Source organism: Lethenteron reissneri, chromosome 51 (assembly GCF_015708825.2).
Source record: "Lethenteron reissneri isolate LAM-NWPU_2019-01 chromosome 51, ASM1570882v1, whole genome shotgun sequence".
In the NCBI taxonomy this organism is placed as follows: Eukaryota; Metazoa; Chordata; class Hyperoartia; order Petromyzontiformes; family Petromyzontidae; genus Lethenteron; species Lethenteron reissneri.
The window spans coordinates 4,287,700-4,300,330 of NC_083829.1; the positions used below are offsets into that span (position 1 = coordinate 4,287,700).

Below are 12,631 nucleotides of genomic sequence, written 5' to 3' on the forward strand. Positions count from 1 at the left end.
CGCCGCGTTTTTCCTGGTTTACACGTGTCCAACGAGTGAATGCGTGAATTGCCTATGGGGAGACTCGCTGGATTCAATGACACGGCGATCGTGACAGCGCTGGCTGGGTGTTCTGACATGGCATTGGCTATGCGAGCCACCTCATTCCAAAACAGGTTTACCCCTCAAATGGCATTCGTGCGTGGTCCAGGTGGCCATGGCAGCCCACCGATGTCGGAAAGTGGGGGGCTGATCCAAATTTTAAAGCCGTCCTTTTACCCATCTCCTGCCGCTTTACCACAATTTGGTGTCGTTTCGGCGTTGCAATTTGCTTACTCGGCGTGCATCTTTCTATCTTGATTGTCATCGTTGGCCCTGATAAATCCACTTCTGCATGAAGGCTCTCCCAAGCCACCGTCTCTCTCTCCCAGGCTTCAGCGATGTAATAATCCACCTAGCACCTGCGATTACGCATGGCAGCATCAGCCCCCGACTGAAAAAACGTGGCAGAACCCTCCTGAAAAAGAGTTCTTGAGACTTTGAAGCTCAGTGAGGCTTTCCTGGGTCAAACAAGCATTATGATGATAATAATGGTTTAGTCCACTCTCGGTTATTACTAGCTTAACATTCAAACTGCGCACGGAGGGACTGAGTGATGTCGGTCCACCCTAACCTGGCAGGAAGGAAGGGTAAGCAATTTATATAGAGCGCTGCAGCATGTCTGGCAGAGCGTAGCAGAGCGTGCTGTCCTTCGGAAGGGGACATTTATCCGCCTGTTCTTGTCTGCTCGTAGACATTAATCATTGGTCTCACAACACTTTACAATGGAAGGCCACTGCGTGCCATTAGCATGGCCAAATTGCGAAGTTGAGCCCACCATGTGTCATATCACTCCACTGACAGTCAAGGCCTGCAATCGTGCAGTCTGGCTGTGTGCCGCTTTTCCAACACCGTACGGCGTGTCCATTAAGGTTGCGTTTTATTGCGTAGGAATACATACTGTCCGTAGACTTTAAACTGCTGTAGTCAATTTGTGTACGGGCCTCGTATAATGATACACAATATATCATTTATATAAGCTGAACTTGCATTTTGCTCATTCAAACAGTCATCGTACGGCTGCGTTCATCAACTCCCATTTCCCTTCCTCGCCGTCACCCTTGATCCCGAAATTAAACTTCGTTATTTATCCTGCTGGAAAAAAAATAGACAAACGGTGAGGTGGGTTGAAGTGGTCAAATTTTTGGCCCCGACTCCTAACTCTGTCATCTACCTCTGCAGTACATTGTTGGCTCTGAGCTTAACAGAGGAGTTGTCTGGCATCCCAAATTGACAGTCCTGAAACCAGTGGTTGACATTACACGTTCCTATTGCGAGGGGAGTATTATCCACAGGACGATCACGTTTCGAGTTTTACACCAAACAGCGCCTCCTCGCCACCACCATCATTGTCATCGGTCGTCATGATCACCCCACTGCGGTGTGGAAGGGGTGATGGATAATAGTCAAGAATAGTTGTGCGGCGTGCAGCCAAGGAATGGAACGCGTCCCGAGAAAATACGTCCGCCAAGTCGATGGAGCGATGGCATCGGCTAATGTGAAGGTGCTTAGTGAATTTTATTTTTTAAACACAGGATCCGTGAGAGGCGGCGGCTGCAGCAGCGGCTTGGGGCAGGCCGATATCCAGCGGCGGATTGAACACGGTTGATGATGATGATGATGAAAATGGCTCAAACCAACGTGGTTGTCAAAGTGTCTCCATGATGGAAAAACATAAAAGCCTTTACCCCTTTCGGGCAGTAACACAGGAGGTGTTAAGATGTCCAAAACACCAAAACGGACACCTATTACAAGGCATCATCGAGTCTGCATTAGCCACATCAGGGAGCAGGGAAAGTATGAGAAGTACGACTTGGATTTGTATTGAACGAGAAGCTGAGGTTAAGGGTCAGAGAAGCGGGAAGGGCCAGAGAGGTGAGAAGTGTGATTGGGGGGGAAATTGCTCTTGAGAATTGTGTCCCAAGACCCTGGCTGGGATTTGAACTCAGTCGTGCATGCTATACTGTTGTGCATTATGTACAACTAGCTTTACTACCCGGCTTCGCCCGGGACTTGGATTCACCACACCCGGCCGCCTTCGTCTCCCCAGTGGCGATGTTCACACACCACAGCAGTTACTCGTTTGAGGCTGAGTCGACCTAGGGGAGGCCCAGGACCGGTTCAAATAATCGTCTCCGGTGGTGGCCGTGAGCGGGAATCGAACTCGGGTCGCCGGGTTCGTAGCGCAGCGCGCTAACCACTACACTACCGCTCCCCACACACAAACGCGCGCTTGCTGCAGACACACGCAACTTTCAGGGTGCGTACGGCAGTAAACGACTGAAATAATAAAGCAATGCTGCGTGAAGAACGCCTTAGACCTGCAACACATTTGTATTTCACTTTACCCGCGATCAGCAGGCACACTCCGTTACGCTTCCGCACACGGGTCACATGACAGATGTGACATTACAGCTCGCTTGACGTGCTAAATATATGCATTATTGTGCGCCCACCCGCCCCCAAAAAAAATACAAAAGTCTATTTTTATAATTTTTGCATGGTGTAAAGTCTGGAAAGTACCCACATGGCAAATTTCAAGTTTGTTGCATGTCGGGAAGTACGATAAACATTTTGAACAGACACACATAATCACAAATTTCCCTTTTATACATAGATTTCCCTTTTATATGTATAAATAATGCACAACAGTATAGCACGTTTGTCTACGTACAGTGCAAAAGAACATACATAATATTACATGTGTTGTAAATTTGCGTATGTATTATATTGATGGATAAAAATATGCACATTTGATTTCAATGTTGATTATTTAACCACAATATATTATCTCAACTGCGTGCTTTGGAATGTTATGTATAATTGGACAAAGATGGAACTTCAACTCGGTGGAATGTAGATACTTACAGATAAAAAAGTAGACAAATAATTTACAACAATTTTTCAAATTCACCACTGGATGAAGGAATCCTGATGCTAATGACCATACTTTACCGTGCTAGTTGGTGCAGGTTAGTAAAGGCTGGTGGGTTAGTCAAGGACTCGTACGGATATTTCTCTCTACCCATCTTAGCTTTTGGCCTGGAATCAAACCCTGGAAGCCGGGTATCATGGTGCAGTACTTCTAACCACTGCACAACTGCTCTGAACCATATATATGTACAGTTGATCATCGATTATCCAGCGCCCGATTATCCGGCTTTCAGCATTATCCGGCGGTCGTGAGCCAATCACCGCTCCAAAGGGTGTACTGGTCCGGCGATCGGCACCATGTGCGTGACCAAAAAAGGTAGCTTTGCTTGATTTCGGTGTCAAATATTATATACGGTACAATATACACTTCATATAACAACCATTCAGATGCTGTCTTTCTGACAGACCTGTTCTTAACCTGAGGACGGCTGCTTGCATTGTGGCCGAAACGTCGTGAGAATTATTTGATTATGTTTTATTTTTATTATTTTATTATTTCCCTTCTACGTGACTTTACCGAAAGAACCAAGAAGATGAATCCCTGCAGTCACGAAAGCTTTAAATAGAAATTAATATAACAACTTAAAACACTTAAAATATTGCACGTATATAAATCACTGCGTACAGAGTCTTCAAGATTGGAGTGGTAACTACGGTACAGTACATACAGTAACTTTTAAAAGTAGGATGTTTATTTTTGTCCATTTATATGTTTATGTCAATTTCACATTGCAAACTAATTTAAAACCCTAAAAAAAACATAACACAACACCTCAAAACATAATGTCATAAAGAATGTGCAAAAATGAGCTATTTTAAATAATCAGGCGATTATCCGGCATTTAAAAAAATCCGGTGCCCCCTTCCCTACGAAGCCGCTGGATAACCGATGATCTAAAGTATCTTCTTGGTTCTTTTGGTAAAGTCACGTAGAAGGGAAGTAATAAAATAATTATTTTATTATGTTTTATTTTTATTATTTTATTACTTCCCTTCTACGTGACTTTACCGAAAGAACCAAGAAGATGAATCCCTGCAGTCACGAAAGCTTTAAATCGAGATCTAAAGTATGTATGTTAAACTTCTTTCGCACCATATGTAGCCAACCGCGCTAATCGGAGGTGCGTAATTATCTGTTCAGAATAACCTCACTGATTCTCCAACACTCTCATTCAGGTTGGCCAAGTCCATTGAAGGAGTCATTTTCATCTTGCCTGCAAATCGTGTACATGTGTCTGTGTATGTGCAAAGTCGGCACAATACAATACGCACGTTTTCATTTCTATAAATGCCTCTTTCATATCTCTTCCGATTCTAATCGGCCGCAAATTTAAGGTCGCGGTAGAGATATGATTTTTCTCCAAATACGGCAAGATGTGCTTTATCCGTTTTGAAGAAAGCGGGGAAACACGTGCGCACTAATTTGCCGTTTGTTCCCTTAATGAATAAAAAAAAGGCAAGCAGCAGAGGCAAATGTGTCGACACAAAAAAAAGATTTTCTGTGACCGATATACGCTCAGCAATTCCTGTCCCATGTTCTGAGTCTGCTGATGAAGCTGAAATCTTGTTGGGCTTGAAAATTCCCTGTGGGCGGCCCCCTTGGCAACGAGCGGTTTGCCATCTAAATTGATGGCTCTGCAGGCCAGATAATGAAGCAGCATTTGCAAGTGTTGACACTGAGTGAGGGTTGTAATTAGTTTCTACCTGCATCGTATGCAGGAGAGCTTGTCACGCAGGAAGGGAATTCTCCCGGGGGTAAAAGTGTTCCCCCTAAACCTTGCGGGTGAGTCATCGCGTATGTACGTACGTTTCGCACGTATATCGAGTACAGTACCGTGTTATAAAGAGTCGGTGATTTCTTGCACAAATGGGCTATTTGAGACCGAGCTTATCTTTTGTTTCCAGCCCTTGGCCAGTGGTGGAAAATTGCACATTCATATGGTGCAGGCGAGTCTCTATAATAGGCCCAACCTGCTCTTGACTTCGTCACAAAGTGGTAATCTATTTATTGACCCTGGAGGGATGATGGGCTGAGTCGGGGCCCCCTACAATCAGGATTTTAAGTTGCAACCTTCCGGGTTCAATTGACGTGCAGGTTTTTTCAAAGCCAATATTGTTCTTTGACGAAGATTTTTTTTGGTTAGGCCACGTAATTAATTTGTTCAATCGTCACACATTTAGAAGTACCTTTGCGCCAAACATGTGACCTCTTGTGGACAGCGTTCGCATAGACTGCTGTTTGCTGCCATGCACCGGCGTGTCTCGAGTGATTTGTTCGATTTAGTGGATCACGGGGCAGGGGGAGGGAGGGGGCTGGGTGACCACGGGGGCGGTCGCTCTTCTTTTGAGGGTCAAAGTCCACCACTTGGAACGTCGACCGCCAAATGAAGTGCGCAATTTGTTGGAGTTTGCGCACCTGGCCAAAATTTGTGTCATTAAGGGCCCTCCGCCATCCAACATAACCAAACAAATTCAATGTTGACACGTGCGCAAGCGTTTAAGATGCCAGTTATTATTGTGCGGAGCTTAACGGTGAGTTGAATAACAATTCTCACAACCGAATGTGCCAGTTGGATACGATGTTTCGCTTGATGCGAAATCTATCAAGCGTCATTGGGAGAAGATCCATGAAACCAGGTGAAAATCCACAGAGTCAGAACAATAAGTAATAATTGGTGAGGTATTATGCCCTGCCTGTGTCACGGTTTTTCCTCTGTACCAGGCTCTTATTGAAATATAATAGATTTTTTTTAATTGTAAGTTAACAGCTTTATTGGCTGTCAGGTGGCAGAGAGTCTTACGAACACAAATTTGACCGGATTATTGTCTCGTTGACCCCAAAAAGATATATTATCCTTCCGATTGCTATCTCAGTCACTCTACTGCTGAATCACCTGACCAGTTTACAGTACGTAAAAATAATATGATGATATTCTTTAACAGTCCATCGGTGAATTGAGGCCCCCCTCCCCATGCTTCGTCCATCGTGAGAGTTGTTTGACCATACCACGCCACGTTGGTCAGTGTGCATCGGCGAAGTCCACGTATCGTTTGCCGCCAATGTTTGCCGTTTCCGGGAATCGAACACGGGTTGCCCGGGTTCGTGTTGCCGCGCCATTTATCCACGACGCGAGGTCTCACGATTCACCGCCTCAGGCGACCTGAAGAATTGGCCGTGACTTGTAAAAGTGTGGCACCTTTGTGATAGCCTTGCACGATACGAACGAACGAATGAACGCCGCGAATACCAATTGCATTACATTACTATCGTTATTTAATTCTTCGAGACTGTTTTATGTAAATGTATATTGCAAGTTCAACAGCACGGTTCACTTGGACATAAAAGAGAATGCTGCTTAAGCGTTTTTTGCATGCCCATGTGCCTCATGCAATCACGGTCTCCAAATTTACCGCCATACATACTTGAGCCATTGCTCCTGCCGCTTGTATAAATTGTTCGCCGTTCTCAGTGACTGCCTGATGTAAGGCGTCTGTTGTTAAGCCTCTTTCTCACGTGACATAATTTACAAAGTGCTGGCTCTGCTGACAGTATTGCATATACGTGCAATTTAACAACTGCTTAATGTTGCCACTTTATCTCTTTTGTGGCCATTTTATCACTAAAATACACTCGCACGCCAATATTATGTCCACCGACAGATGTTCGGATGGTCGGACCGGAATGCTGCACTTATTTCTTCAGGAAGTCTATAAAGAAGTGCTCTGGTTATGGCTGTACACAGGTTGTCCTCTGCATTTGGAGGGTTTAATGTTTTGCGGTTTGTAGTTTTTACATATATGTTTGCTTGCCACAAATGTACCACGATACCTTGCTGATCTCTTCAAAGAGCATAAACCATCGCGGGAGCTCCAGGCTTTTGGCTAACCATCGAACAAACACGGTTGCCACATCGCTCACGTTCAGATGCTCTTTTGTGGCCATCTGGAACGCTCTTCCTTCCGATATTCGGAAACCACTGTAGCTATGCACTTTCAAATCTAGTTTGAAAACGCATTTCTTTAGAACTGGTGTTTGTGTATTTTGTTGTCCTTCCCACGAACCTCACATTAGCACAGTTGGCTACGTATAGTGCGAAAGAAGTTCAACATAGATACATATATATACATATATGCTTGACACGGCAAGTTGGCCTGTTCTTATCGCGGATCCTCCAGTCTGGCTGACCTGGCTTCATGTCATCGGTGGGCCTTACTGAACGGATTCCGGACGCAGGGCAATCTGCGTGGCCAACCTCCACCGTTGGGGTCTTCATGACGGCCCACGCTGCATCTGCGGCACAAACAACATCCGTGTCGTTGATGACCGCCCACTGACCCAGTTTAGCGGAGGGCTGCAATGTCTAGAACGTGGCGACCGAGGGCGCTGAATGAATGAAGGCAATTGACCCAGCTGGTTTCATGTGGTGACTTTTTTTGTTAACTAAACACATTTTTTTTTATTTTACCAGGTAAGGCCCCACTGAGCTACATAGCTCTTTTTCAGAAGCGACCTCACCATCACGAATGATGTGCTCAAAACTGGAGTGGCTTATCACGTGGACATTTACAGCAGCCCAAATGCTTTAAACGTGCGAGTATTTGCAAAGGCAATTTTTATTGCTCGTTTTAGGTCGGGTTGGGGGGGGGGGGCAAAATCGAGAATGAAGAAGCCTACTGTGCTTGGTGGTGGCAGCCATGTCATCGCTTATTTGCGCCGTGGCCGGCCTTAATGTGCACTCGCTAACTCCCACTCTTCTTGAGAGTGTGCGAGGTTTAACAGATTGGCGGTGGGGTGGTGCTTTGTGTGTGTGTGTATTCGTTAATAGGTAAGTTCCATGGAGAATCCAAGTCCCTTGTTGAGCCCTCGCGAGGCCATCTGAGCAACGCCGAGAGAGCGACCTCTGACCTCGCTCGTGGAGTCGCCGCCGCCGCTGCTGCTGCCGGCTGCCAACATGGACATCAACTCGGCTGGCATGTCCAGGATCGATGTGCAGGAGAACAGCAAGCCGACCGTCAATTGCAACGGGAACACCGCCGGCATGCAAGGTGGGGGGTGGTAGCCGCATCGGGAGGGCATCACTCAGCAGAACGCGAATAATTAAGGCTTCGGCGAAGGGGTCAGATCAACCGATACTATTGCATCCGTTAACCCGTTCCGAGACAACTGCAAATTGCAGGGTGGGGTGGCTCTCGTTCACCGCTCAATCTCAGAAGGCGCGAACGCTTTCGGCGTTCATTTTATTTCGAGAGGCGTGCCAGCGCCGTCGTTTCTCCAGACATTGTCAATCGCCGCAGAGAACTGTAGCGACTCGACCGCCGCGCTCTACGACGGCTGGCGACAAAACCGCCACACGCCCTCCCCCTGCATGGCCTTGTGGTGAGCCTCGGTACCGCTAAAGCTCTTTTAGTTTCGTCGTTCTTACGGAATCAGCAGAAAAAAACGGGAAAGGGTTAACAATGCGTGGGGAAGGGTTTTGAGCACTTTGTTTTCACTGAATATTTCAAATAAAAGCTGTAAATACAGTACAGCCGAGGGTTGCTGTGGAGGTGAACCAGGATTTATTTTCGATGCGCGTGCTAATTTTGTCATGGTTAGTGTCGTTTTCTGGCCTCTTTTTTTTATTCAGCGTTTAATGGATCGACAGACGTACAATCATTTTCACATTTTAAGTAAAACCATTGCCGACACTTACATTGAAATATTTCGCAAGCGAGTATATCATTAATACGTTGCATATACATTTAGCACAGCTGGCTACCGACCAAGTGGTGATTTTATTATTTTCCACTCTTTATCTGCTTATAAAATGCTTTGCTTGCTTATTCATAACCCCCAATCACAGCGAGAAGTCGAGTTTCACAACTGCTTTATGGACACACGCTGTTGATTGCATACGGGGACGCATGTTGTTAGTTCAACGCGAGGTAACGTTATGCTGCATTTAATCGTGAAGCAAATATCCTACAGTTCCGTAAAGATAACATTATATGAGCCCAGGAACCAGTGTGTGGCGTTCAAGAAAGGATCGATGACCCATTTGAACATGTAATGCCTTCTGGAGACTTTCTGCTCGGACTGTCATTGAAAAGAGATGGTGAAAAAATTAACCCGTAAAAACAAAGTTTTTCACTATAAATCCTTTATATGCGTGGCATCGGGGCGGTTAGAGTCCTCTCGTCCTCTGGCTTGAGATCGCTGCCACCTATGGGTCAGACGATTGTCTGGCAGCATTAAACAATCGGTAATTAAATATTTTAAAAACATTTCCCTAAGCAGTGTAAAATTTTGGAAATAATTTTTTTCACGAAAATGCATTGTCACGCACAACGAGTCTGTGTGCAAAATGTCAGCTGGATTGGATCACGGGAAGTGGGTTTAAAAACGACCGAAAGATTTGCACGGTCCTAAGCAAGCAAGCGAACTTAATATAAAGGATTTAATGACCGCGTGGGACAGGGGCGGGGAGAGAATTATGAATTACTTGCCGATCCGTTGCAACTGCCGTGGCGGGGAACCGAACCGGATTGCGAGTCTTGTGAGGCTAACGTACCAAGGCACCATTCCACACGAATCAATTATGTGGGGGGAGGAGTGATGACCCCCCCGGGATTCATCCCCGGCCACAGCTGACATCAGTGGGTGAGTGACATCTGCGCACCAGTTCTGAGCCATCTCTTCAACAGCCTCCATTGACCAGAGTGGTGAAGTATGTACGTGCGTTGAGGCGGTGTGAAGTACGCGGATTATGGTGCCAACAAAAACCCCCATGACCGACTGAGTGTGCAGAGGAAAATGGGTTGGTATATTATTGTTAATTATATAGAAATGTGTTCCATTCTACACGGACACCTGATTACATTTGGAGAAAATACATATTTTGTAAAGTAGTGAATGGATGTTTATAAAACCTCATTTGATTACTGTCTATATATTTGGGCAGGGGGGGGGGGGCAGAGTGGTTGGTTTTGTACTTTCATTGTGGTGCAAATCTGTCTATATAAATTAAGACCTTAATCTGTAAGTAGGTCTCTAAAACCTCCAGGGTACTTCCCGACAAGGTAGAAAGCTCAAATTAGGTACATGTGTAGCTTTTAGGACACCGAAAACTTGAACAACATGCAAATCCGAGATTTTTCATTTTAAGGCCCCCAAATCTCGATTTTAAGCGCCCCATGAACACGTTTGTGCGTGGTGTCATTCAGAAATCGTTCAAAATATAAGAATGCGGGGTTTTTTCGTTTGATAGAGCGCTAAACAGCAAATGAAGTTAAAGCAAGAACCATTGTTCCATCTTTTATTGTTTTTGAGATATTTCGGATTGAAGCGTTGTTGAATGAAAAAAATACGTATATTTTGATGTTAAAATCTGAATAATTAGAAAACGGTAAAAGATAGGAGCTTCCACTTGTAGAGTTTTAAGTTTATTAATAGTTGTTCTGTATAATACAAAAACGGAATCTTTAAATTTAGCAGTTTCCAATGGGTACGTCTTTTTTTAATGTAAGAAGGTGAAGCAAGTCTTCAACGAAGCATTTTTTTGCGGAAAAAAAATAATTTAGTAATTGTTAGTGTCTGATCATAGATAAAAATTGTAAAAAATCATATCCGGTTAATTATTATATTTATTTAAAACCTTTGCCTGGCGAAGACAGGCTTCATGAACGAGTGTAATTCATTCTGAAATGTTTCCAAAATAATTCGTTCAAATAAATGCAGACTGCGACAATATTTCACAGATGCCAACATTCCCACGATCGTAATAAAAAAAGTCTCGTGAATTGATTTTGCATTGAATCTTTGCAACGACAAACAAACTCCCACTGCAGAACTGAATCATTTCATATTTAATGTGAATACAAATATTAACTTGAGAAAAATGTGTGCATCTTTTAAAATTGATTGTGCAATTTGGAATGTAATTTACATTTCATTTGTGCTAAATTGTGTGTGCTCCAATTATGGGGAGCAGTGGCGCCAAGGTTAGCATACTGCACAACAAACCCTGAGGCCCTACCACCAATATTAGTGACGAATAATTGAATTGGGGAAACAAAGGCGGCCAGGCATGGTGTTAGCCACACCATCCTCTAGTGTGCCGTGCTAACCTTCATAGGTGCTCGCTAACAGCGCTTGCCCCAACAGGCTGTTACAGGCTGTTACAGGCTGTTGGGCGATCTTTGTGTGCACCAACATTCCATAGGGGTTGATCCCCTTTTTGAAATTGGCATGTGCAGCTTCTTCATAATGAGTAAGTTCTATGTCAACCTGTGGACTGAAAAGGCACCATGCAGAGAATTTCATAGCCATTCATTGTGAGTTTAATGACGAATCAAAAACAGCCTGCATTTGGGGGTCGATGATTTCTGTGTACGATCGCAGGCGAGTCGTTTGCGGATAACTTTTCAAATTCGGCCAAGTTGGACCATGATGCCAACGTGTAAGAGGCCCTACTCGTTTTTACGAACCACGTCACAGGATCTCTAACATCCAATGGGAGGCAGACGGTGCATGCATGCATGTGTTTCGTACGCTCGCAGTATTAACCAGGGCACCCTGCAGGGTCATAAAACCACAAACAACAAGCGGGCAAATTAGCTACGGCTGGACGATGTCCATCATGATGCCCAGACAGCACCTGAGAAAGTAGCGGCCATAGAACCAAAGCGAGGCAGCCGGGGTGCCATCGTGTGCCGACGAAACAGATCCAAACTTCAGTCTGAGTTTACCTACAGGACACCCACGCCAGATACCTACAGTATATACACTCCCAAATGAGTTTTTTTTTTGCTTCTGCCGGGATTTGTAACGCGACTTTGTACGCGTGCACGTGAGACTCCTTTCGCACCGTATGTAGCCAACGGTGCTAATCGGAGGTCCGCGGGGAAAGGACAAAATCCCGCTAGGCGACAGACTCACAGATGCGCGCACACACACCTGGTACGGAGCGGGTGGCCGTTTCATTTGCACTCTTGGAAGAGCGGCTCATCCATTTCAAAGCGCCAATGTCCATTTTGACAAGAGCGTCCGCTATCGAGGTTAACCGTGCCTGCCAGCGATCCCAACTGACATTGTTCTCTTGTGGCCATTGTTGTGCCACCATTGCAGGTTTGACACTTGTGTGGCAGATAATGAGACCCACAACGTGAAAACCAAGACGCCACCGGTGTGCCCTCTGGCTCGTGTAGCTAGCATACAGAGTATGCTACACTGTGCATAAGCATGTTTTGGTTACGTACGGTGCGAAAGAAGTTCAGCATGCATGCATACAGATACTAAACTGTGTGTATATAGGCATTTAAAATATATATTTAGAACATTCAGCACATTTACCAAATAAAACTGACGCCTTAAAAGGAAAAAATAATAATAGGCGACGTTTTGGGAAATAGTGCTCCACGCGAAAGACTGCCTTAATTGCGTTTTTTTTCTTTCGTGAAGAAGGGCCATTGCTTGAAACGTCCCTTTAAGGCAGTGTTATTGACGAATGTGAGGGGGGGCGGGGGGAGGGTCGTTGAATGCGCTTGATCATCACCGATGATTCGTTTTAACTTTTTGGACCTCTATATATAGATATGATGACGTGCCATGAGGCTCTGTCCTGAATGTGTACAGGAGTGA

The 12,631-nt window shown here is 45.0% G+C and overlaps 1 protein-coding gene across 1 annotated transcript in view; it reads left to right on the top strand.

Annotated features, from left to right (window-relative positions):
* LOC133355407 (membrane-associated guanylate kinase, WW and PDZ domain-containing protein 1-like) overlaps positions 1-12,631 on the top strand; it is a 325,885-nt gene that overhangs the window by 147,156 nt on the left and 166,098 nt on the right. The window contains 1 exon segment of the mRNA XM_061572686.1: positions 7,839-8,058. Coding sequence (XP_061428670.1) covers positions 7,965-8,058 — 94 coding nt within the window. The 5' untranslated portion in view covers positions 7,839-7,964.